We start from the raw sequence: 26,160 nt of genomic DNA, 5'->3' as shown, positions 1-26,160 counted from the left end.
CGTGGCCCTGCCGCGCATGCTCGCGAGGAGCCCGCGAGTGCGCTCCTAGAGACTGGCTCTCCGGCGGGGCGGCGCGCGCTCCCTACGGCCAGCGGGGCGGAGCGCGCGACACGGGGCTCGCTCCCGAGAGGGCAGGTGGGGGCGGGGGTGGACACCCGGGTTGCGGTGGCCGGAGGGGCCTGGGCCGCGAGGTCGACGCCTGTGGCTGCAGCGGCCCGAGGCCAGAGGACCCGCCGCGCGGCTCGGTCTCCGGAGAGGGAGGGCCCCGCTGTTGTCACCGCCCGGCCGGTGCCCGGTGAGGACGGGCCCCCGCGGATCGGGGAGGGTCTCGGGTCCCTCGGCGTGGTTGCGCCCCCAGCCGAGCTCTCCCAGGGGTCCCCAGGGCTGCTGATGCTGGGGAGTGGGGTGTCCTCGGACTCTGCGTCCCTCGATCAGGCCGCCTCCTTGTCCTTCACCTGCGATTCGCAGCCTCCTTTCTCCTCCTCCCCCGCAACCCACCCGACCCCCGGGACTGAGCCCCGACACCCCAAGTCAGGAAGCCCCACATGGGCTTGCCTTTCCTTGATCGTGTCCGCCCCACCCAGTACTGCCCCCGCCCTGGCATCCACCCCAGCCCCATCCTGACTTTGCAGCTCCGGAGGTCCAGTGACCTTGCACTTTTTGCTGTTGTTACACCTGCTTCCATTGCTGAATATATAGATTGCCTGTTGGTGCTTTCAAACTTTTTAGACTCAACCTATAGTGAGAAATATATCTGACATGCCTGTAGATGCCTGTTACTGAGAGAGAAGTTTAAAGGGAGATTCTTACCCCAACCTCACATGACGCAGCCAGATCTACTCTACGTGCTTTCTAATTCTATCCTATCTTGTTCTAGTCTATTTTCTTCTTTCCATTAAAAAAAAAATAAGACTATTGCTAACCCATTAAACTGATTTCAGCACCTAATGAGTCTGATCAGTTTGAAGCCCTTGCTTTAACCACCACAGGGGTCCAAAAGAGCCTGACAACTGAGCACACACACGCGCACACACACACACACTTTTGCTTCCATTACCCCTTGCGTTTGGAGGATGCTGAACTTCAGTAACAGATAATCAATCACGTGTAAACTTCAGTTCCAAAGAAAGGGTATATTTTTTATTATTCTGACTTTGATGCTTTTCCAGGCCAAAATCATTTCTAGGACTTAGTTCAGTTCAGGCAGTTTTACCTTGTTCCTCTCCCAAAAGCTCCTAGATGGACTTGGGGAAGCTGGAGCCTAGATTGTCGAGGGTTTATAACGGAGATGGACACCACTGTCATTGGAGAAGGAAATGATTCGAGCTGAGCTTTAGGAAGTCAGTATTTCGTAGGGAGAATCAGGATGCTGGGCAGAAAGGCAGTTGAGGAGATGGTGGGGGGACTTCCCTGTTGGCCGAATGGCTAAGACTCTGCTCTCAGTACAGGGGGCCTGGGTTCAATCTCTGGTCAGGGAACTAGATCCTGCATGCCACAACTGAGTTCCCAGACCCAGACCCTTGGGTCCCTGCAGCCAAATTAAAAAAAAAAAAAAAAGGAGGCAGAATTTCCCTGGTAATCCAGAGGCTAAGACTGTGCTTCCAATGCAGGAGGCCCAGATTTGATCCCTGGTCAGGGAACTAGGTGGGGAAAGAATCTGCCTGCTGATGCAGGAGTCTCAGGCTCCATCCCTGGGTCAGGATGATCCCCTGCAGAAGGAAATGGCAACCCACTCCAGTATTCTTGCCTGGGAAATCCCGTGGACATAGGAGCGTGGCGGGCTACAGTCCGTGGGGTCACGAAAGAGTTGGGCACAACTGAGCACGAACGCCCAGGGAACTAGACCCCCCCACCCCCACCAACTGAGAGTCCACACGCGGCAAGGAGAAGCTCACCAGTGCTGGGATGATGACCAGAGAGCCCGTGCACTGCAACCAAGACCCGGCCCCTCCAGACGCATGCAGAAATATTTTTTTAAAAAAGGAGGTGGTGGGAGAGGAAGCCCCAAGGTGATGTGGGGTTGGAGGGCGTGGAAGATGGTGTGACCCGGTGTCCGGGGACATGAGGACGAGTCAGGCCTAATAAAGGAAGCATGGAAATCGCCACGGTTGTAATCTACGGGGGTTAGGAGATTTGGGGCTGGGAGTTCCATTAGCTGAAATCTCCCTTTCTGTCCCCTCTGCCTATAAACTGCTTTGGAGCAGCGGTCCTCCGGGGACATTCAGAAAACCTGGGTTGTCAGGATTCGAGGGATGCGACTGGCATCTCCCAGGTGGTGTTGGTGGCAAAGAACCTGCCTGCCAATGCAGGAGACTCAAGAGATTCGGATTCGATCCCTGGGCTGGGAAGATCCCCTGGAGGAGCAAATGGCAAACCACTCCAGTATTCTCACTTGCAAATTCCATGGACGGAGGAGCCTGGTGGGCTACAGTCCATGGGGTCTCAAAGAGTCGGGTACGACTGAGCACACAGTGGCATCTCGTAGGCAGAGGCCGGGGATGCTGATGAACATCCTTCATTCCACAGGATAGCCCCCATGACAAAGAATTATCTGGTGCAAAAGGTCAGCGATGCTGAGGTTGAGAAGCCCTGCTTCGGAACAGAATCCTTAATCTTTGGGGGGATCACTGCCACTTCGCCTCTCCCAGCATTAATGCTCGTGTGCACACTTGGAGACCACGTACAGATCATAGGAGGGCCCGCGAGCCAATCAGTGTGCACGTGCTCGTGGGGGGCGGGCAGCTTTTAGAATCATCCAGGACCTTTTTCAAATGTCAGGGCCTTTGCACCTCCCCTTTCTATCAATCATTCGGATCCCCTCCTGGGCCTGGACAATGTACTCCCTGTTTTTATGTGATGTTTGTTGTTCATTCAGTCATGTCCAACTCTTTGTGACCTCCAAAGAGTGCAGCATGCCAGGCTTCCTGTCCTTCACCATCTCCTTGAGTTTGCTCAAACTCATGTCCATTGAGTCAGTGGTGCCATCCAACTGTCTCATCCTCTGTCACCCCCTTCTCTTATGTGATGACTCACAATTTATGGAAGAATTTCACATACAATATCTCATTCACCACTTTTCCTGTTTCCAGGTGAAATTAGTCCAGAGAAGTGATGGGATTTGCCCCTGGTCTCCCACCCAGCAAGCCAGCGCTGACGATGGCTGTTGGCGGACCGTGAAGATGGTTCTCACTTGTCTATGAAGGTAATTCTCTTGCTCCTCCATCAGCAGCTGAGCAGGGATCTTAGAGCTTGGACCCACTGGTGTTTGAAAACAGTTTGCATGTAATATTATGTGTCTCTTGGGTGTTGGGTTTACCAGAGCAGGCAAGCTGAGTATTGCACTCAAATTTGCTCTGTACTCCATTTGGGAGGGGAGGAAAAGAGCATCAGAGAGCGATTAACCGTGAACTGTGAGGTTCTCGCACTTACCATTCACATCTGCCTGACTTAAAAATACTCCAGTCACTCTTTACTGAGTGAAAATAAAATATTATAAAACAAACACATTAGGGCCCAAGTATTTACCTCCAAACGATGGTCATCCAAAAAAAGAAAACAATTTAAATCCACCTAGAACAAATATACAAATGTAATGCAAATAGAAGTTTCATTAAATAATGCTTACTTTTATTACATGCAATGCAGGTTAGTTATTTCCTATGTGATTTTAAAAATTGCTGATTAGGGACTTCTCTGGTGGTCCAGTGGCTAAGATGTGCACTTCCAGTGCAGGGGGCCCAGGTTCGATCTCTGGTCAGGGAACCAGACCCCACGTACTGCAGCTAAAGATCCCACATGCCGCAATGAAGACTGAAGATCCCGAGGGCCACAACTAAAACCTGGCACAGCCAAACAAAATAGTAACATAAAATTTAAAAAAAAGTAAATAAAATTGCAGACTAGAGCCCCCAGATTATAATACCAATGACCAGGGAGATTTGAAAAGCAGAGGCTTAAGATCAAAACAGAGGAAATAAAACTCTTTCATGCAGATATAAAATGAATGCGTATTCAAGCTTTTGCTTAACCCATTAATCCAGGAACCCGTAAGATCTTATAACCAGTTTGCAAGGGAATCCAAAGAAGATTCTAGAAGACTGTAGGTCAGGAGTATTGACATGAATGCGTACATAGAGGCAAACCTGGAGAAACTGCTTACTTATCTGTATTAATTTACATGGTGAGAAAGCAAGAATGGGTCTACAGGCTAGAACTATTTTGCCTTGTTCTGCTACCTGTGCAGAGTTATAAAAGCAACTCAAAGGCAACAAGAGGCTAGAATGGTATAACCTGAAAGGCTGTGCTCCAGACAAAGCCCAATTTTCCACTGATGCACAAATTTCCCCTACAGCCTCATAATTTCAATGAAAGATCTTTTTTGCATGAAATGAGGGTGGTCCTGTCAGATGGGGTGGGAGGGCTGATCATTTACACAGGTGTGGCACGCTTGCTAATTCACCTCGTAGGCCTTCTTGAGTTTGCTTTGCTGGAAGTCTCTGTAAGGAACCTCAGTTTGGACTTTTAAAAGTCTGGTATATATTTTCCCAAGGTACTGAAGCCATCCCCAACAAGCTTCCTCCCCCAGATTTCATCTGTACTACTTAAAAATGTGGGCAAATTCCACTCTTCTCGAGGTCCCCAAAATACCTTAAGGTGTCTGAGACCTGTTAGATTGTTATTAAAGGATCATTTTAACAAGATGCAATCATGACTCTCCCATCGATGTAAAAATAAACAAACATTAACGATTCTGTTTAACACACCAATGAAGGAACCTGTATGTTGTGACAGATGAAATAACGTGTGAGAAACACTTCACGTGATGCCCTGCACAAAGGAAATGTCAAATCCTTCTCAGGGTGGCCATGGATCTTCCGGGCACCGAACATCAAGGGCATCCAGTCCAGTGTTTCACAAAGCTGAGTCTGTGATCCACCAGGACCAGAGTCTCAAGGGGTACTTGTTAAAAATCCAGATTCTTGAATTTGACTGTAGACTCACCCTCACAATTTTGGGTGGGAAATCTAGGCATCTGAATTTTTTTTTTTTTTTTTAAGCAGTGAAAGGTTTATTGCAGGGCCAAGCAAGGAGAATGGGTGACTCATGGTCAGAAACCGTCCTCAACCTCTCGACGACTTTCAGGGGAAAGTTTCTATAGGCAAAATTTGGTGTGGAGGCTGCAGGGTGCGTGACTTTCTTCTAATTGGCTGGTGGGGAGGTAACTAGGCAGAGCTCCAGGAATTTCCAGCCCCAAGCATCTGCATTTTTATCAAGTGCTCCAATAAAAAGTAAATTTAAAAATAAAAGTATCAAACACCCCAAGTAATTCTTACGGAGACCAGAATTACATACACAAATAATTGAAATAAAAGCTTCGTGAAAACTGAACTTAACCTCACTCTATGGGTGCACCCTTTCTGTGCTGTTTTTTTAAACACTGCTCTTCAGCAGGCTTTCTCAGCCTCAAACTTGCTGCTGTTTTAGACCAGATCCTTCCTCTTGGGGGTGGTGGGGGCTCCCCGAGATCTGAGCCGCATCCTCGGCCCCCACCCACAGAGGCCAGGAGCCTGTCCTGCACCCTACTTGGGACAGCTAGAAATGTCTCCTGACCTTGCCACGTGTCACCTGGGGGGCAGACCACCCTGACTGAGAACCACCGGCCTTAACCCTACTCTGTCGTCGATACCTGTCGATACCTATGGGTTAGAATCCTCAACTTTAAAAGAACCATTTTTAACTTATTTTAGGAGTATAAGCCCTGAAAACAGACACAGGAGGTTCGCACGCTGGCTGTCCTTTAGCGGCACAGCTCCCCTGGTCACAGAAACCTAAAAGTGAGCCTCAGTTTCCTCCTCTGTGAGTGAAAGAAAGTGAATCTGAAAGTCGCTCAGTCATGTCTGACTCTGTGACCCCCATGGACTGTAGCCCACCAGGCTCCTCTGTCCCTGGGATTCTCCAGGCGAGAATCCTGGAGTGGGTAGCCATTCCCTTCTCCAGGGGATCACTCCAAACCCAAGTCTACCACATTGCAGGCAGATTCTTTCCTGCCTGAGCCACCAGTGAATGAAAGAACAGCAGGCCTAATAATGGAGGCAGCTATTTGGGAGATAAAATGCAATAACCTATGCAGAGCCCTTGCCTAGCCTCAGGCACCTCAATTGGCATTTGGCGACTATGAGGCATTGTAACCCCAGTTCTTCAGATTCCTGAAGCACATGTGGTCAGAACCCACCTGGGAAAACAGAAATTACTGTAAGGTTTCACTGGGAGTTGCATCGCTCTCCCTGCTGGTGAAAGCTGAGAAGCTAAACTGGAAATGGCTTAGCAGTGGTGCAGCAGCTGGGGGTGGGGGCACTGAGCAGACAGCGGCGCTGGGGCAGCCACGCCAGGCAGGTCGCTTCTCCCAGAAGCTCCTTGCTCCCCATGCCACCCTCCAGTCCCCGACGGTGGCTCCTGGTGGCCAGATCAGCTGGAAGCCACAATGTGTTAGATGCTCAGTTGTGTCTGACTCTCTGTGACCCCATGGACTGTAGCCAGGCAGAAATATTGGAGTGGGTTGCCATTCCCTTCTCCAAGCCACAGTACTAAACCATAAAACAGCTGGTATGTAGGGCCAATCAGTGCAACTCTGAAGGCCTGGCTGTCACTACCCATGTGGTCCTGGGCCACTTGCTTCAGGCCCGAGCCTCAGTTTCCCCAGAAGCAGAGGGGGCAATGGTGCAGAGAGATCAATGGGTCCCCGCCCTTGAGGTATCGTGATGTCATAGAATGTTTGTTCTTGGCTCAGGTCCCAGCTTGAGGACCAGCCTCGTGGCTCTGGGTTGGAATGTCCCCTTGGTATCCCCTCCTCTCCTCCACCCCACTCCCTTCTCTCTTCCTGCTTCCACTCAGAAGGCCTATGGCTCACTTCTTTTTTCTGTCAACTTCCACTGTGTCTATAGGTTTGAAACTTGGGTTTTCAAAATCCTTTTATTTTGAGTTAATATTAGACTCTTAAAAAAAATTGCAAAAAAAAAGAAAGAAAGAAAGAATTCCCCTGTGCTCATCACCCAGTCTCCCTGAATGTCAACATCTTACCAAACATGCAGTGATCAAGTCCAGGAAATCCACGCTGGTCCTGTACCATTAGCCTGAACTCTTGACCTTATGCACATTTCACCAGCTTGGCCCCTAATGTCCTTTGCCTGTTCTCAAATCCCTTCTGCATCTTGTCCTTGTGTCTCCTTCGTCTCCTCCAGTGCCAGGTCCTCAGTCTTTCTTTCTCCGTGATGACCTTGACACTGTGACACGTCCTGGTCAGTCGTTTAGAATGTCCCTCCAAGCGACTTGTCTGAGGGCGCTCATTCGGGGCAGGAACATCCCCAGAGATGACGCTGTGCCCTCCTCGGTGCGTCTTGTCAAGGAGGTCGTGGTGCTGGTGTGTCTTATTCCTGGTGAGGCTGGCCTTGGGCCCTTAAAGGCTGTGTCTGCGCGGTTTCTCCACTGTCAAGTCATTCTCTCTCCCTTTGTGGTTAATACATGTCTTGGGGGAAGTCTTTGAGGCTCTGCAAGGCCCACAGCGGAGACCACAGGATTCTTGATTTTTCACTTGTTTCTCTGCCCCATGATCTGTATTCCTCTTTATCTTCTTTTATGACACATCTTGCAGAGGAATGGAATCCCTGCTTTTCCTGAGAGATATGGAGTTAAAGAAAACAATTACCAAGCAAGGAGGTGCAGCTTATCTTTAAAGTGTGAGATATTTCCCCACTGTAAAGAGCTCACACACATTGTAAACAATGTTGAGAAAACAGAAGAAATTTAATGGAAAAAAATTCATCGCTTTTCTTACTCGTTTTAACGTTGTGAGGTATTTCCTCCCAGTGATAGGGGTTTTTTTTTTAAAGTCACAGATACATAAATCAGTCAATAAATAACAAATGTGAGCAGACTAGAGATGAGCCAGAAGAAATGAAGTGTATTGAGGTCTTGAGGCAGCGTCACTATCCAAGGAGTATTTTGGTCTTTTTTAAAACAATAACAACAACTTAGCTTAGAAATTGTAATCTTTGCTGAATTTGTTCACTGGATTTTGCTTTCTGCCTAATATATTTTGTAAACACAAACTTTTTTTTTGGAAGTCTTCCTGAATTATTTGTCCGATGTGGAAAAACTCCCAAATTCTAGTTCCATAAACACTGCGTGCTAAGTCCCTTCAGTTGCATCTGACCCTTTTCGACGCCATGGACTGTAGCCTGCCAGGCTCCTCTGTCCATGGGATTCTCTAGGCAAGAACGCTGGAGTGGGTTGCCATGCCCTTCTCCAGGGGGTCTTCCCCACCCAGGAATTTAACCGGTATCTCTTAATGTCTGTCTCCTGCATTGGCAGGTGGGTTCTTTATCACTGGCGCCCCCTGTGGTACATCTAATTCTACCAAGGATGCTGTAGTTTCAAGGAGCAACATCACCCTCTTGTGGCTCTATTAAGGTATTGCTCTGAGGACTTGGATTTGTGTTCCTGTTCCGGGCCTGGTTATACAACATAATACTTTGGCCCTTTACGAGGGATCCATCTGGTCTGCAGGTGGGGGCCTCCCACTCTATAAAGAGGAATAAAATAGCAAACATGTTGAACACATGTATGTGCAACAGAAAGTTAAATGTATATTAAAGACACTAATACAAGAATAGAAACAAGTGCATTTGAGTGGCAGAATTAAGGATAATTTATCAGCATTACATTCTCAACATTTCAAAGTGTTTTCAATAAAGTTTTTACAATATGATATTAACAACTTACAAAATATCTTAATATATAGTCCATGCCCACTTTTGTGAAGAAATCAAGCCCAAGAGTGAGAAGCCTGTTTATGGTGAAGACTGTTTTTTATCCAAGTGACCCTGGGGACTCGAGTCATAATAATTTGGTTTTTTGGCTGTACTGCTTGGCTTTCAGGCTCTTAGTTCCCAAAGCAGGGACTGAACCTAAGCCCATGACTGTGAAAGTACTGAGTCCTGGTCCAGGGAATTCTCTATAAGGATTTTTTTTTAAACAACTTTATTAAGATATGATTCACATAGCATACAATTCCCCCATCTAAAGTGTAGAATTCACTGCTTTTAGTGTATTCACAGTCCACTTTATAACATTTTCATTCCCCCAAGAAGAAACCCTTAGCATCACTCCTGAATCTCCCCCTCCTTCCTGTCCAACCCCCATCAACCACAAATCTAATTTCCGTCCCTAGTAGACATCTCACGTCAATGGGTTCATGCCACATGCTGACTTTAGTGTCTGGGATCTTTCGCTGAGCATACTGTCTTCAAGGTTCATACACATGGTATCAGAACTTCATTCCTTTTGCTTTGTTGTCTAGTTGCTCAGTCGTGTCTGACTCTTCTGTGACCCCATGGACTCTAGCCCATGAGGATCCTCTGTCCATGGGATTTTCCAGGCAAAGTGGGTTGCCATTTCCTTCTCCAGGGGATCTTCCCGACCCAGGGACTGAAACTGTGTCTCCTGCTTGGCAGGTGGATTTTTTTTTTTTTTTTTTTAACCACTGAGCCACAGGGAAGCCCTCATTCATTTTTAAGGCTGAATAAATTCCATTGCATGGATAGACCACATACAGGCCAGACCAGGTGTTTTGGAGAGAAGCATGGATTTTGGATTAATCCAGCAGGTGCCGATCCTGCACGCAGGCCAGAGGAAGATGGTGGTCTGAAGAGTCGGAGGGCAGGTGCTAGATGGCCTGGCGGAGAAGGGAGGGGTGTGGACTGTTCCAAAAAGTCTAACTGTTGAGGGAAGGAGGGGTTTTGTGAGCTTTTGTTTTAGGATTTAGGAGACATAAGAAGCTTAGGCATCTTTGACTCAAAGGACATGAGTTTGAGCGAAATCTGGGAGATGATGAAGGACAGAGAAGCCTGGCGTGCTGCAGTCCACGGGGTCGCAAAGAGTCGGACACGACTGAACAACAACAATGAGAAGCTTGGGCCTGAAAACTCTAAATGCGGAAACCCAGAGGAGGCAGAGGTCTGGGGACTAGGGAAAGCAGATCGTTCAGATGGAGAAAGGGCCCTGGTGTGGGGGTACCAAGGGAACTGGATTGGACACTTTGTTCTCCAAATCAAGATAAAATTTGTATGCTCTCTTTATCCAGACAGTGATGAGTCATTAGAGCTTAAGAAGCATTCATCCTCAATGGATGAACTGTGAAAGAGAAATTGTAAAATTCAGAATCATGGAGGAATAACTTTCATCAGAAATGTGCATTGTGGGGGGAACCTCATTCATCAGTATGATAGATGGAGCATTACTATGTATAGTTTGCTATAGTTGTGGGTTTTTTTTTAATAATTTTATTTGCATGTGTGGTAAAATAAACATAAAAATTTACTACTTTAACCACTTTTAAGTGACAGCTCAGTGGCATTAAGTACATTCACATTGTTGTTCAATCATCACCACCATCCATCTCCAGAAATTTTTCATCTTCCCAAACTGAAACGGTCCCCATGAGTGCACGCGCAGTTGTGTCTGACTGTGACATGGCCCACCAGGCTCCTCTGTCCATGGGATTCTCTGGGCAAGAATGCTGGAGTGGGTTGTCAAACCCATATCTCCTCTCCCGTGTCTCCTGCACTGCAGGCGGGTTCTTTACCAGGGATGCCCAAAATGGTCTCCATTAAACATTAAGTCCCCATTCCTCCTCCCCACCAGCCCCTGTCAACTACTGTTGGACTTTCTGTCTCTATGAATTTGACTAGCTACATCATGTAAGTGGAATCATAGAGCATTTGTCCTTTTGTGTTTGGCTTATTTCATGTTACAGATTCTTAAAATGCACAATTCTCATTTGATATCCTTTATACTTAATATTTTGTTCCTCTCACTGAGTTACCAGTCTTTCAAATGTGAGCATCTGAGGGATTTAAAATTGGTGTTGGATGACCCTTAGAGTTCAAGAGTTCAAAAGCACTTTGATATTGGATATTCCACATCCATTAGTATTATCCCATCTATCAAAAAGTCAAAACTGACTATGTTCAGTTGCTTGCCAAGAATATCAGTTAGTGCTGCATAACAAATGAGCCCTGATCTTACTTGCTTAAATTAACCATAGTCTATTATTGATCAGGGTTCCATGGGGTGCCTGGGCCACTTTCCCCTGGCTCGCTCTTGTGGTTACACACAGCTGGAGGGTCACTGAACTTGACAGTGGAAATGGTCTCCCTCCAGGCCTGGCAGTGCCTCCCTCCCGTGTGTAGCCCCTCATATAGCTTCCTTCTCTGGCAGTCTCAGGGCCCCTGTCTCAGAGGGTGACCCCCCACAGCAAGCTTCTGCCATGCTCTATTGGCTACAGCAAGTGACCAGTCTGGGCTGGAGACCAGTTCAGATTCAAGCCAACATTGCAGAGGGACCTGCATACTTTATGGGAGGATTTGTGGTCATTAAACAGTCTACACTTTAAGGCCCTTTAGTGGCTGAGAATGGGAACCCTCAATCAAATCTAAATTGAAGCCCATTGCAAGGACCCAAGTCTTTCCACAGCCTGTGGTCAGCCACACGTCGAGGTCTTTTGTTGCACTGGAATTTGTTCCATATCCTGAGGTACATGCACAGCGCTTAGTCGCTCAGTCATGTCCCACTCTTTGCGACCCCAAGGCCTACAGCCTGCCAGGTTCCTTTTGTCCATGGGGACTCTCCAGGCAAGAATACTGGAGTGGGTATATTTTAAGCTTTGTAAACAGAAGCTTCAGTTGAGAGAATTACACTGCCTCGGGGTGCCCATGACTCTGGGTGCAGTTCCACCGGAATCTGGGGATTCTCTGTCGGAAGGCTTCGGCCTCCGATCTCATGAGACTGAGGTCGGGGTCCTTGCTGCCTCCACTGCGGACCGAGCGCAGGGTCTCATAGGAATGTGCGGTGGGAGGGCAGTGACCGCAACGTTTTGGCGGCCTGAGCTGTCTGAACGGCCTGTGGAAGGGAGGGCCGACTCCCTACGGCCTTTCGCCATGTCGTGGGAAGGACGCGGGGTCGACGACGCGTTCCTGAGCCCCTCAACCCCCAGCGCTCAAGCTCCGGAGGCGGGCTCCCGGCGGACGGACGTGCGCCGGGGCCAATCAGCGAGGGGGGGCGGAGCTGCTCGCGGAACTTTTCCCGCCTGAGCGGCCGCGGGCGCGGAGGCGCCGCCGCTGTCCAGCCGCTGCTGTCCCGCCTCTGCCATCACACGAGCCCCCGGGTCCCCAGGGCCGCCGCGCCCGTCAGGACAGGGCTTTGCTGCTGCCCTCGGTAGCCTTGCCTTTGCCTCCACGGGGACCCAGGAGCGCCGCGCGTGGTCTGATAGACCTTGGGGAGCTGCATGTGGGCCCCAGACCAGGAAACGCCACGCGGCAGGAATGGGGGAGCCGGGGTGACAGCTCGCAGATGGGGAAGTCGGAAGGTTGAGGTCCGATTCTGGGCTGTCACCGAGAGGTGGGAAAGGCCCTGGCATGCATCCCACCCAGTCCAGCAAGAAGACAAAGCAGTCACTGATGCCCCCACACCGATGCCCCAGGGCCCGGGTCTCCAGGCCAGCCCTGCCCCTGTCAGCCATCCTTTCTGCTTCTCCAGACCAGCAGCCAGGGAGCCCTCAGTGACCACGGCTCCTCTGGACACCTCCACAGCCCTATCCCCACTCAGCTGGGGCAGCGCCAGCACCAGCTCGGACAGAAGTCGCTGCCCTCCTGGGGCCCTGGCATCGCCTAGCCCTGGGGGGCCTGGGCCTTTGGCCTGGGCCTCTGGCCTGGGATGGGGACTGGACCTATTTGTGAATCCAGAGTCCCGCCTCCCAGGGCCAGGCTCCCCTCTGGGGCCTGCAGAGTGCCCTGGGGGCCCAGCCCCCGCTCCTGGTGACACAGACAGAGTGTCGGGGTGAAGGGCAGCGGGCCTTCTGGGAGGGTCAGTGACCTGAGCTCACATCCCCCAAGTGCTTTTCCCCAACGCCCATTGCTCAGGAAGCCAGGCTCCTGTTATCCTGGAGCAGGTAGCCCAGGTGTAGTGCGGGGCGGGCCCTGGACCCGCTCGACTGGACCCCCAGCTCTGCTCCCTGGCCGTGTGCCTCCGTGTTCTCATCTGTAACCTGGGTCGATGAGAATGATCAACTTCCACAACGTGGAGTGCAGGTGAAATGGGACAAACCCGTGGAAGCACTCCACCCCGAGCTCAGCACCTGTGGGCCTGGATTCCTAGTAACTCAGCTGTCAGTACCTTGGTCACCCCAGCAGCCCCTGCAGAGCCCTGTTTCTGGCACATTTTACAGATGGGGAGTGAGGTTTGGCTGGGGGAGGTGATGGTCCCAAGGCTGCCAAGACAGCAGACATGCCGGCCCGGTTTCTCCAGCTCCATTCAGGTCCTTCCCCAAGGTGGGGGTGGGCGTGGGGGGCACAGGGTAGCCCCCCCGCCCTGACCTCCAGCCCAGATTCCTCCTGAACCCTGGCCCAAGAGCCCCTCCACTGATGGGATATTTTTTTCCCATGTGAGATCTTAGTTCCCCAACCAGGGATCGAACCTATGGCTCCTGCATTAGAAGCGCAGAGTCTTATCCACTGGACTGCCAGGGATGTCCTCGCTGATGGGATTTTGCCTCCTCCCCTAGGACAGAGCCCCTGGACTGCCAGGTTCCTTGCAGGGAGGTGGAGGACAAATCCTACTGAGACCTGAGCGTGGCCTGGGGGCCCGGCTGCCTGTCCCAGAATGCCCCTGCCCGAGCCCAGCGAGCAGGAGGGCGAGAGTGTGAAGGCCGGCCAGGAGCCCTCCCCTGAGCCCCCTGAGCCGGGCACAGATGTCGTCCTTGAAGCCCCCACGAAGCCCATGGAGTTCTCTGAACTGGTCCTCCTGGCGGCCTCCACTGAGAGTGGGGATGGAGTGGACACCCAGCCCGAAGAAGTGCACTGTGTCCTTACCCTGGAGATGGCTGACCCTGACACCCTGGCCGGGACGCCCCAGATCCTGCCAGTAGAGGGACAGTGCGGGGTGGTCCAGCCAAGGCCCCAGACCCAGCCACTGAAACCCAGCAAGCCAAACATTGGTGAGTTCCAAGCCAGCTGCCCCCAGCCGACCACCTTTGTGGCCCCCCGTGCTCAAACTTGGGCTTTTCCAGCAGGGTGACCTTGGCCATCCCTTCCCTTCTCTGAGCAGGGCCTCCCTGACCTTATCCCAGGCTGGTTCAACGAGGGCAGGAAAGCGTCCCTGGGCGCCCCAGTCCCTGTGTTCCTGTCCGTGGCCCTGGCTGCAGGCCTTGCTCCGGGTCAGCTGACCTGCCCCCTATCTTGTCTTCTGCAGTCACCCAGCCCCTGGAGTTCCTGAGGACCCCGTTTGGGGGCCGCCTGCTGGTGCTGGAGTCCTTCCTGTACAAGCAGGAGAAGGCCGTGGGGGACAAGGTGTACTGGAAGTGCCGTGAGCACACTGAGCTGGGCTGTCGGGGCCGGGCCATCACCCGCGGCTCGCGGGCCACAGTCATGCGGGGCCACTGCCACCCACCCGACGAGGAGGGCCTGGCGGCCCGGCGCCAGAGACAGAAGCAGCCCGGCCCAGCCCTACCCGAGGGCGTGGCGGGTTCCCAGGGCCCCAGCAGCCTGGTGGAGGAGCCCCTGGAGGGGGCGGGCCCGTGGCTGTGCCCCGTGGAGCCAGATCCGACCCCAGGCCCGATGCTGAGCTACCTGGTCCCCGAGGAGGACGAGGGGCTCCGAGCCCTGGCGCTGCTGAGATTGCCCCCGAAGAAACGCTCGACGCTGGGGAGCAGTGAGTGCCCCCACCCTGGCCTTACCCTTGAGCAGGCGGGAACCACTCCCCTTTCCTCTGCCCAAAGACACACCTGGGTCCTCTTGGCTTCTTAACACGCTGAAAGTCAAAAAACGATTTTAAAAATATAAAGGTGTCCCAATAATCATTAAGCCCGTGGGGGTAGAAGCAGTGCTCATGGACCGGGCGGCCCAGGTCCTCCTGGAGCTTCCTAAGGCACAAACCTGAGGTTTGTGGGCCCCACGGAGTGCTGGCAACCTTTGAAGTTTGGGGAGGTGGGCCTGGTGGGAGACGTGAACTTCGTGGCCCGGGTTCAAGGTCCGGCCCTACCTCATGCGCCTGGGCAGCCTTGATGAAGTTCTGCAGGTTCACAACATAGGCAATGGCCTCGCTGTAAGGGGACTGGGCGCTGCTGGGTGGGAAATGCCAGCCCTAGTCCAGCGTGTGTTGTCGCTGACTCACTGCTAGATGGAGTCTTTGCAGAGGTTTTTATTCTTCGTCTGTTTGTTGGCTTTTGTTTTGTTTTTGCAGAGGTTTTATTAGCAGTCTCTGGGAGGTGGGCTTGGTCCCTGAAGCCGTGGGCCTCCTAACCTGGAAAGGATTGAAGAGTTCAGGGATTTAAGGGGCTGGGGGCAGGGTGTGTGTCTCTCAGGTGTGTCTTCTGGTCCCATTTTATTTTACGGAGTGTGCCAGAGTTACTCAAAAACTAGATCCAATTTTCAAACAAACCCTTCGCAGAAGTATGGCTGGGAGTAACACGTCAGAGCTGGCTCAGCCCTCCCCTGCTCCCCCCTGAGACCCCCCCCCCCACTGGCCATCAGGAGAGGGGCATGGTCCCTTTGGCTCCCTGGGCAGGCGGTCCGCGGGGGCGCACCTGGAGCCCCGGCGGCGGGCGCCCACCCAGCCCCTCCTCTACCCGCTTCCTCCTCCAGGAGGGCCCCCGCCTCTGGAGTTCCTGCGGACCTGCTATGGGGGCAGCTTCCTGGTGCACCAGTCCTTCCTGTACAAGCGGGAGAAAGCCGTGGGGGACAAGGTGTACTGGACGTGCCGTGACCACACGCAGCACGGCTGCCGCAGCCGTGCCATCACCCAGGGCCGGCGGGTGACAGTGATGCGGGGCCATTGCCACGCGCCCGACCTGGAAGGCCTGAAGGCCCGGCGGCAGCAGGAGCGGGCCATGGCGGCACTGCGGGCCCAGCCGGGTGGCCCCGGGGGCCCAGAGGACAAGCCGCTCCAAGGCGTGGACAGCCTGCTCTACCGCAGAGGGCCCGGGCCCCTGACTCTCACCAGGCCCCGGCCCAGGAAGCGCCTGATGGCCAACGACGAGGAGCTCCCGGCTGAGCCCCAGGGCGAGGAGGACAAGGACGAGGACCCGGGTGAGTCCACACCTGCTGGACCGGACCTCCCTCCAGTCTTGCTCCCCAAGGTTCCAGGAGGCGGGAGGGGGCGACACCAGGCCTGACCTGGCCCCCAGCTCCCCCAGCTTCTGTCCCAGGTTCCCCCCACCTACCCACACTCCCATCTCTCCCCAGGAGGCCCCGAGTTCCTGAGGACCCCTCTGGGGGGCAGCTTCCTGGTGTATGAGTCCTTCCTCTACCGGCGGGAGAAGGCGGCCGGGGAGAAGGTGTACTGGACGTGCCGGGACCAGGCCCGCATGGGCTGCCGCAGCCGAGCCATCACCCAGGGCCGGCAGGTGACGGTGATGCGAGGGCACTGCCACCCGCCTGACCTGGGGGGCCTGGAGGCGCTGCGGCAGCGGGAGAAACGCCCCGGCACAGCCCAGCGAGGAAGCACAGGTTGGTCAGACAGATGGGGCGGGGGGTGGGGGCAGCCTCGGTGGACAGGCAGGAGACCCAGACTGCCCACCGTGCCCTCTTGACCTCCAGCAAACATCCTCCTGTCCTTACTGGAAACTTCTGGAAGGTTGCAGCTCCCTCCTGGCTCCTCTCCTCCCTGTCCTCCCCTCCGGCGCCCCCACCTCACCTCATCCCCTTCCTCTCCCTCCTGCCCAGACCAGCCCGGAACCTCTGCACACCAGATCAACCCGGGCTCCCTTTGCTCCTTCTCGTCTTTTCCTTTCTTGTTTCGCATGTATAGGATTTATGGTGGTGGTGGTGGTTTACTCACCAAGTCGTGTCTGACTCTTGCAACCCCGTGGACTGTAGCCTGCCAGCTTCCTCTGTCCATGGGATTCTCCAGGCAAGAATACAGGAGTGGATTGCCATTTCCTTCTCCAGGGGATCTTCCCGATCCGGGAATTGAACCTGGGTCTTCTGCATTGTAGGCAGATTCTTTACCAGCTGAACTACAAGGGAAGACTACAATAGGATTTATAGAGAAAGCTGATTGCACAGAGCAGTTCCTCATTTTTCCGGGGCGGGGCGGGAGGGTGGGCGGTGGCTGACATCATGCCCAGTAACAAGCATTGAGGGCTGAAGGTGACACGGTCCTGTGATTGCTTCGCTCTCCCGCAGCACCTGCCACCGTCCCTCAGGGCTGGGCAGTGAGGGTCCCGGGCCCTCCTCCCACCTTCGACCGCCCCACAGGGCCTGTGTCTGACCCTCGCGAGGCCGCAGTAACTCACATATTAACATCTTGCCAAGAGCAGCCCTGGCCCGGCCCTCTGCTCGCTGGGGCTCTCCGCTCAGGTCCGTCCATGACTCCACCTGCTTCTCCTCCGGGGTTCCCAGTCCCAGACTTTACTGAATCGCCTTCAGAGCCTGGCTGGCCCTAAAATTCTCTAACTTGAGACCTCTGATTCCTTCTTTTTTGTTCCCAACTCTCTTTTTGTCCCATTTCCTTGTAACTTCTGTGTACCTGGGGATGGCCTCACCCCTTGCCATCCTCACCCCCAACTCCCATCCGGAGTACCCGCTCAGCTCCTTTGTTCTTTCCCTCTTCTCTGAAGCCTGCCTCCTTCCACCGTGTCAGCTGGTCTTTTATCCCCTCATTGCCTGTTGACCTCCGACCAGAGATGGGGGTGCCCAGCGGTTCCCCCCGCGCTGCCGCCTCCTCTCAACGCAGCTGCTGTACTTTTGTTCTGTAAACCGTCCCGGCCGAGTGGGACCAGGTTGTTTGTGGCTCCTTCTCGGTGGCCGTCTGGTCTCTGTGCTCGGGACTGATCCTATGCACGTGGAGGGGTCTTTGCTTGAAGGTGTAAGGTCGTGTCTCTGCCCCTGGGGTGCGTTGCTGTGCTGGGGGCACTCGGAGCCTTTTCAGGCCAGAAACTCGTGTCCTTCACTCATAGAAATTTCCTCATGTTCCATGATGTTCAACTCTCCATTTTTCACACACTTCTTTGATTTTGCTTTCCAGTCCTTCAATTTACTTTTTAACTTTCGCTCTCGTATTTGAGCTCCTTTTTGACCCATCCTCCCAGAGCACAAAGCCCACCCCACCCCCACTCAGCCCCTGGCAGTGGCCTTGTTGTCTCTAAGTGCCTTTTCTCTGTGGGTTTCTTTGGTCCCTGCCTTTTAGGGTAAAGCTTGTCTCTCTTTCTCTCTCTCTCTTTTTTTTTTTTTGTCAACAGGTGAAATTTTCCAAGCAGGTATATGCCATTCACTTCCATTTTCTGTCGCTCACACAGTTGTATAAACCAGCACAAATTGAAGGGGAATGATTTTTTTTGGCGGGGGGCATGCTACACAGCTTTCAGGATCTTAGTTCCCCGACCAGGAATTGAACCCGTGCCCCCAGGAGTGAAAGTGAGGAGTCCTAAGCACTGGACCTCCAGGGAATTCCTGGGAATGATTGTTGTATCCACGTTAAATTGCTTTGCATGGTCTCATATGAGATACTTGTGTAAGAATCTTGACTTTTCGATTTTGGAAGACATGAGAATCTTTGATCATGTGTCCAGTGGTCCTTGGCTGCCTGACAGGTTGAAGGTGAGACCCACACGCTCTGTATGTGGGCGCCAACCTGGTGATGTGAGAGACCCCAGACCTAAGAGCCCAGCCTGGCTGCCAGCTCCAGGGACTCGGGCAGGGAAACAGGGTGGGCTGCAGACTTCCTCCTCCTCTCCCTACGCCCCACACCCTAAGACGGGCACCTGTCTCATTGCCCTTCAGGCACACAGCCCTTGCCAGTCTGCTGTTTGCAACCTGCCCTGGGCTCAGCTGCTAGACTCTGCCTGTTCTGCTCCCCGCAGGCTGGGCGAGCCCTTGCTTTGCCAGCTCTGTGACCAGGTGCCCCCTCTGCCCAGCCTCTAACCTGCATTAGCATCTCTGCCCGCTCCTCCCCTCCCCTCCTTGCATCTCCGGTTCGTGCCCTGTGCTTTTTCGTTCTGTTTTCATCGAGTGCAGGGAGAGCAGAAACATGCCCCCCGTCCCATACCTCCCCTCTGGCCACGCACCGCCTCCGCTGACGGCTGCCACCCCCGCTCCTGACAGACCCCCCAACCCCCTCCCCTGCATGGTCCCCGTGTCTGGACGGCGGGGAGTTCTCGAATCAGAACCTCCTGGGTCCCCCTCTCAACACCTTGGAATAGCAGCCCACCCTCCCTGCCTCCCTCCCCTGACGCCATCCCATCTCTCCCCAGGAGGTCCCGAGTTCCTGAGGACCCCTCTGGGGGGCAGCTTCCTGGTGTATGAGTCCTTCCTCTACCGGCGGGAGAAGGCGGCCGGGGAGAAGGTGTACTGGACGTGCCGGGACCAGGCCCGCATGGGCTGCCGCAGCCGTGCCATCACCCAGGGCCCGCGGGTCATGGTGATGCGCAGACACTGCCACCCGCCTGACCTGGGGGGTCTGGAGGCTCTGCGGCAGCGGGAGCAGCTCCCCAGCCCGGCTCAGAGGGAAGGCTCAGGTTCGGGTGAGGGGCGGGCGGGGACTGGGCCTGGTCTCCCTGGGGACAGCCCAGAGCGTGGACTGGAGGGAGGCTGGTGGGACAGTCCTCCTGTGGCCCAGGTTGGGTGGGTCTGTCCCCTGGGCAGTGAGCTCCCGGGAGGAGGGGCCCCACACTCCAGCGCTGGTCCTGGTGGGGCTGGGGTCTCAGGGGGAGACCCCCTCGGACGGCTGGAGAAGGGCAGGGGTGATACCGGGAGCCGTTGGAAGTGCTCCTGGACATGGGGGACCCACTGTCTGCCCTTCTCTCCCCACCCCCACTTCCAGCCACCCCAACCCCAACATGTCGTGAGTTCAGAGTCTTGAAACGTCTCCTGAGGGAGAATTTGACTAGTCACCAGCTGGCTGAGGGGCGGGTGGCCCCAGAGCGGGGAGGCCCCTGGTGCACTGTCCAGACCAACCTCGGGCCTTCCAGAGTGTTCCAGTCCTGCCCCTGCCCTGGGGCGCCTGCCAGCCAGTGTGGAGGTCGAGCTGGGTCAGCAGGGGCCTGCGGGAAAACTCAGGGTTTGGGCGGCTGTGGGCCCAGCCTCCCCGGTAGCCCCAAGGGCCTCAGACAGACAGCCAGCCAGCCCGCACCCCAAGGTGACAGGGCTGAGGCGGCCTGAGCTTCAGTCCCCAGGGCCCTGCGGCACAGGCTGGGGTGGGGGCGGGGGTCCCCACTTTTCTGGCTGGAGCTCTGCGCCCTGCTTCCGGGGCCCTGGCCAGGCGCCCCACTCACGCGGCATGTTCCTTCCAGAAACCCCCCAGCCCCTGGAGTTCCTGAGGACTTCCCTCGGAGGCCGGTTCCTGGTGTACGAGTCCTTCCTCTACAGGAAGGAGAAGGCGGCTGGGGAGAAGGTGTACTGGATGTGCCGGGACCAGGCCCGTAAAGGCTGCCGCAGCCGCGCCATCACCCAGGGCCCGCGGGTGACGGTGATGCGAGGGCACTGCCACCCACCTGACCTGGCGGGCCTGGAGGCGCTGCGGCAGCGGGAGCAGCTCCCCAGCCTGGCCCAGCAGGAGGACCCAGGTACAGACAGGGCCAGGGTGAGGCTCTCTGCCAGGCTGAGGTTCAGACACCCTAGGAGGCCAACATCATCTGGAGAGCTTTGTTCCCTGGGCTTCCTGCCTTTTTAGAGTCTCCTACCCTACCTCCCACTGGCTCCTTCTCCTGGATCGAGAACTACACCTAAGTCTGTCCCATCCCTTTTTCCTGGAGGCGGGGGCTGTGAGGCCTGTGGGATCTTCATTCCCCCATCAGGGAACTGAACCCACGCCCCCTGCACTGGAAGCACAGTCTTAACCTCCGGACCACCAGCTGTTGTTCAGTCACTCAGTCGTGTCTGACTCTTTTTGACCCCATGGACTGCAGCACGCCAGGCCTCCCTGTCCATCACCAACTCCCAGAGCTTACTCAAACTCATGTCGGTGATACCATCCAGCCATCTCATCCTCTGTCGTCCCCTTCTCCTCCTGCCTTCAATCTTTCCCAGCATCAGAGTCTTTTCCAGTGAGTCAGCTCTTTGCCTCAGGTGGCCAGAGTATTGGAGCTTCGGATTCAGCATCAGTCCTTCCAATGAATATTCAGGGTTGGACCACCAGGGAAGTCCCTAAATCTGTCCCATTATTAAAAACAACTTCCCTGGGAATTCCCTGGCAGTCCAGTCATTGGGACTCCACGTTCTCACTGCCTGGGTTCAATCCCTGGTTGGGAAGCTAAGATCCCTCAAGTCACACTGTGCAGCCAAACAAATCTAACAAGCAAACACTCCCATTCTAACTGCCATTTTCTTTCCTCTCTTTTACACTAAGAGGTCTTCATTTTTTACAGATGGTAGTATCTTTTGAAAGTCTGTTTAAAAAATATAGACTGCTCTAGAAGAATGTACTGACGAGTATGCGCACACACGTGTGAGCACATGCACGCACACACAGAGTTTTGCAAAGAATTAACCATGTTGAACTGAACTTGGTTTCGCTTCAAATAAACAGAATGTAAAACCAGTCTTTAGAAAGTGTCTCATATTAATTCATGGAAATAGGAAGGGCCGCATCTTATACAGGAATGAATCCAAGTTGTATAAAACGACCAAAGGAAACTTGATTTCTGCTTTAAAATTTTTCTTTTCCGTGAGAGAGCCAGTTTGACTTAACCAAGGAGGAGGTGCTATGACTCACCTTTGGCAGGATGAAGGGTGTGGCCTCTTCGAGATCTAGTTGCCTTCCAACTTTTTGGTGACAAGGTGAAGCCTGATTCGCAATCTACAATAGCTTATTTTACCTGGCATAGGTAGTTTGGGGCTTCTTTGGTGGCTTACCTGGTAAAGAACTTTCCTGCCAATGCAGGAGATGCAAGAGTTCAATCCCTGAGTCAGGAAGATCCCCTGGAGAAGAAAATGGCAACCCACTCCAGTATTCTTGCCTGGAGAATTCCATAGACAGAGGAGCCTGGTGGGCTACAGTCCATGGGGTCACAAAGAGTTGGACACGACTGAAGTGACTTAACACACATGCACGCAGTTAGTTTGGGACATCAGAAAACTAGAATTCCCAATGACTTCCCCAGTCAGAGTCAGTCCGCCTGGTTTTCTTCATCCTTAAGGCCTTAAGGTCATTGTTCCAAGGGGTGTGCCTTTGCCTCTGGCAACTTCAACAAGAGAAGAAATATTAATCCATGTTTTCAATGTTTTTCCCTCAGAAAAGGTAAAACTTCTGCCTGAAGTTCAACTGTGCCTCGAGACGTGTGCTTCTGAATGCCAGCAGAGCTATGGGTAACTATATTGGTTATCTAATGCTGCATCACAAATTACCCCAAAGCCTAAGACTAAGAACAGCAAATACTTACTGCCTTTCCCAGCATCCGTGGGTTGAGATTTCAGGAGGGGCTAGTTGGGATAGTTCTGGCTCCAGGTCTCTTGTGAGATTGAAGGGAAGGTGTCCGTACGGGTCAAGCTTTCAGCCATCTGAAAGCTTGAGGAGGGGGGCTGGAGTAGGTGTTTCTAAATGACCTGTTCACTCACAGGGCTATGGGCTGGAGGCCCACACCACGTAGACCTTTCCTTAGGGCTGTTCGAGTATCCTCAAACAGGACAGCTGTTTTCCCCCAGAGTAAGCGATCCAAGGGAGGGAGTATATTAAAAAGCAGAGACATCACTTTGCTGACAAAGGTCCATGTAGTCAGAGCTATGGTTTTTCTAGTTGTCATGTACGGATGTAAGAGTTGGACCATAAAGAAGGCTGAGTGCCAAAGAACTGATGCTATCGAACTATGGTGCTGGAGAAGACTCTTAAGAATCCCTTGGACTGCAGGGAGATCAAACCAGTCAATCCTAAAGGAAATCAACCCTGAATACTCATTGGAAGGACTGATGCTGAAGCTGAAACTCCAATACTTTGGCCGCCTGATGCAAAGAGCTGACTTATCGGAAGAGATCCTGATGCTGGGAAAGATTGAAGGCAGGAGGAGAAGGGGGCGACGGAGGATGAGATGGTTGGATGACATCATTGACTCAATGGACTTGAGTTTGAGCAAGCTCCAGAGTTGGTGATGGACAGGGAGGCCTGGCGTGCTGCAGTCCATGGGGTCACAAAGAGTCGGACACGACTGAGCAACTGAACAACAAGTGAAGAAGCAGAGCAATAAGGAAGCCACCACCTACAGCAGAATTCACATTCTTCTCAAGCACACGTGGGACATTCCCCAGGATGGACCACATGTAGGCCATCAGACAAGACCCTTCAAATTTAAAATGACTGAAATCATAGAGTATGTTGTATGACTGCAGTGGAGTGACATTAGAAGTCAATAACAAAAATTTGGGAAACTCATAAATACATGAAAGTTAAACAGCATATTTGTAAATATATCCAATGACTCAAAATTACAAGGGAAATTAGAAAATACTTCGAGAGACTTCCCTGGTGGTCTTAGTGGTTAAGACTTACTGTTCCAATACAGGGGACCTGATTTGATCCCTGGTCAGGGAAGGGAACTAGATCCCAACCCATCCTGTAAGGCTGGCGGTAGCCTGGCACCAAAACCAAGCAAAGACATCACAAGAAAAGAAGACTAGAGAACAATATCTCTTAGGAATACAGATACAAAAATTCTCAGCAAAATACCAAAAACTGAATCCAGCAACGTGAAAAGGATCCTACACCATGACCAAATGGGAATTATGCCAGGAAGCCAAAATTGCTTCCCCGTCTGTAAGTCAATATCATACAAGCTTGTATACAGAAGAGACGTAACACAGGAGGCCGGCAACTCCTGTCCTTAGAACATCCTGTTTGTAAGGCTGACCCTGAGCTTCCAGGGTCCAGATCAGGATGCTTCCAGGGCTTGACTGACATTCTCCCTCAATGACGACAGTTGCTCAGTCTAACCTGTTTGTACAAAGAATTTGATTTTTGCTGAACACTTGCTTTTCTTCATGGGCTTCCCTGGTGGCTCAGACAATAAAGAATCCGCCTGTAATGCAGGAGACCTGGGTTCAATCCCTGGGTTGGGAAGATCCCCTGGAAGAAGGCATGGCAACCCTCCAGTATTCTTGCCTGGAGAATCCCATGGACAGAGGAGCCTGGAGGGCTAGAGTTGTAGCCTACCAGGCTCCTCTGTCCATGGGGTTGCAAAGAATCGGACATGACTGAGCGACTAAGCACTGCTTTTTTTTCTGAGATTCTGGAATATCAGTGACTGTAGGTACCCTCTGCTTAAAACAAGATATAGTTTATTCATACAATGAAATGTTGCTGCTGCTGCTGCTAAGTCACTTCAGTTGTGTCCAACTCTGTGCGACCCCATAGATGGCAGCCCACCAGGCTCCCCCGTCCCTGGGAGTCTCCAGGCAAGAGTTCTGGAGTGGGCTGCCATTGCCTTCTCCAACAATGAAATGTTATTTGGCCTTAAAAAGGAATGAATTGCTGACACACGCTACAACACGGATGAATTTCAAAAACATCATAAGAAGTGAAAGAGGCCAGACACACAAAAGACCACAACTTGTGTGATTCCATTTCTATGAAATCTCTAGAATGGGCAAATCTATGGAGATAGAAAGTAGATTGAAGTTTGCCTAGGGTGAGGAATGTTGGGGGTGCAGTTAAAGGGCATGGGGTTTCTCTTTTGTTGTTGTTTTCTTGGCCACGCCTCTTGGCTAGCGATATCTTAGTTTCCCCAACCAGGAATTGAACCCCGGGCCATGGCAGGGGAAGCACCAACTCCTACCCACTGGACTGCCAGGGAGTTCCCAATCCCATGTTTTCAAGGTACCAATGTGTATGTGTATAAAAATGACCTAGTTGATGGTGATCTCTAGGGGGAAGGGATTATAGGAATCCTTAACTGTCCTTTCTTTTTTTTTTCTTTTATTTATGCTAGGTCATTTTTTATTTTATTATCCTTAACTTTCTTCATTATCTCCTTCCGCCATGTTTGGATTTGCATGACGCTTGTGTGTTTCTGTGTCATCAGGAAGGTGGAAAGTACACAGCCCAACAGCGAGTCCCAGTGAGGCCAGCCTCCCGCCTGACAGCAAAGGAACCAACCCAACGCATCACCAGTGTCAAGGATGCTCCAGGTCCTCGCAGGACCCTGGCACTTCCCACCCAGTTAGATTTTGCTCGACAAAGCCTCTCTATCATTCTCCAAAGCATCCACGGGTTTCGCATTTACTCCAGAGGCCTCCCAGGAAGAACGCTTGATGGTGTCTCCCTGCTGGCAGAGAAGAGCCCCGGGAGCTGGTGGCCTGCAGCAGTGCGTGATGTGGGGTGACGTGGCGGGCGGTGGGACCCCCACGGGGGCCTCAAAAAGCTCAGAGAAAGGAAGCACCATTCACAAAGATATCCACCCCGCCCCAGCCTGCCGAGCCGCAAACACCCAGCCGTCCTGAGAGCCCACAGCTTTGCCAAGGACTTTCCTGTTGGGTGTGGTCCCACTTGGGCTCCATAAAGTAGAAAGTCATCGTGGTGGCCACGTCAAGATGAAGGTGGGCGAGTTTGGGGAAGTCCCTGCCTCTTTGGGCTGAGCTGCCCCATGTGGTGTTTGCCAGGCAGGTGCTGGGCGGGCCTCCGTGCTCCTTGGGCACCTACTGCCAGGGTATGGCCGTCCCATAGCAGAGCAGGCAGAAACCAGGGGACTTTTACACCATCTGTTGGAGTTTCCTTTGCTCTTCTCCAACTTAAATCAAGCGCGATGTCAACGATGCCCAGGGCAGGTGGTGTTGGGCCGTGGGAGCCCACGCTGGGCAGATTGCCCCGGGTCGCCCAGATTTGCCTGATGCCGGAGGAGAGGGAGACCCAGATGACAGAGGGGCAGAGGCATCCCCTTCTCCTGTCTTCTGGTACAGCTGGGAGCAACAGGCCGATGGCCCCCACCAACCCAAGGCTGCAGCTTGCTAAAGGGGCCGTGTCCCCACCAGCGGCCCCTTGCCCCCACCCTGTGGTGGCTGGGGGCTCCCCCTCTCCCGCCTAGCTGGCCGTGCGGCCTGCCATCTGGCTGCGGGGCAGTGACAGCTTGGATGCCCCCCGCTGTCCCCCTGCCTCCATACTTCCCGCAATAAACCCGATTTTATACCTCGC

At 53.2% G+C, this 26,160-nt stretch overlaps 1 protein-coding gene across 4 annotated transcripts; it reads left to right on the top strand.

The window, feature by feature from the left end:
• FLYWCH1 (FLYWCH-type zinc finger 1) lies at positions 1-26,160 on the top strand. Of its 4 annotated transcripts, none has more exons than XM_044936198.2 (10): positions 1-295; positions 3,090-3,202; positions 13,616-14,047; positions 14,302-14,760; positions 15,693-16,136; positions 16,293-16,556; positions 19,301-19,570; positions 20,339-20,611; positions 22,280-22,284; positions 25,055-26,160. In XM_044936198.2, exons 3-10 carry the CDS (start codon positions 13,714-13,716, stop codon positions 25,352-25,354), a joined length of 2,349 nt encoding a protein of 782 aa, XP_044792133.2. In that variant the 5' UTR covers positions 1-295; positions 3,090-3,202; positions 13,616-13,713; the 3' UTR covers positions 25,355-26,160. The 4 variants fall into 4 exon arrangements, with proteins under 4 accessions (XP_044792133.2, XP_025131143.3, XP_044792134.2 ...); XM_025275358.3 differs by having other exon boundaries at positions 2-295; positions 22,280-22,352; positions 25,055-25,233; XM_044936199.2 differs by having other exon boundaries at positions 3-295; positions 19,301-19,564.

Source organism: Bubalus bubalis, chromosome 24 (assembly GCF_019923935.1).
Source record: "Bubalus bubalis isolate 160015118507 breed Murrah chromosome 24, NDDB_SH_1, whole genome shotgun sequence".
Classification (NCBI taxonomy): Eukaryota; Metazoa; Chordata; class Mammalia; order Artiodactyla; family Bovidae; genus Bubalus; species Bubalus bubalis.
The sequence above is the reverse complement of the archived record's forward strand: the minus strand, read 5'-3'. Positions and strand labels throughout refer to the sequence as shown.

What these genes read in the sequence shown, in the direction of transcription:
- FLYWCH1 (XM_044936198.2), top strand. Translation starts at nt 13,714, where the DNA reads ATGCCCCTGCCCGAGCCCAGCGAGCAGGAGGGCGAGAGTGTGAAGGCC. An exon ending in ACGCTCGACGCTGGGGAGCA is followed by an intron (nt 14,761 to 15,692) that starts GTGAGTGCCCCC and finishes TTCCTCCTCCAG; the next exon opens with GAGGGCCCCCGCCTCTGGAG. An exon ending in AGCCCAGCGAGGAAGCACAG is followed by an intron (nt 16,557 to 19,300) that starts GTTGGTCAGACA and finishes ATCTCTCCCCAG; the next exon opens with GAGGTCCCGAGTTCCTGAGG.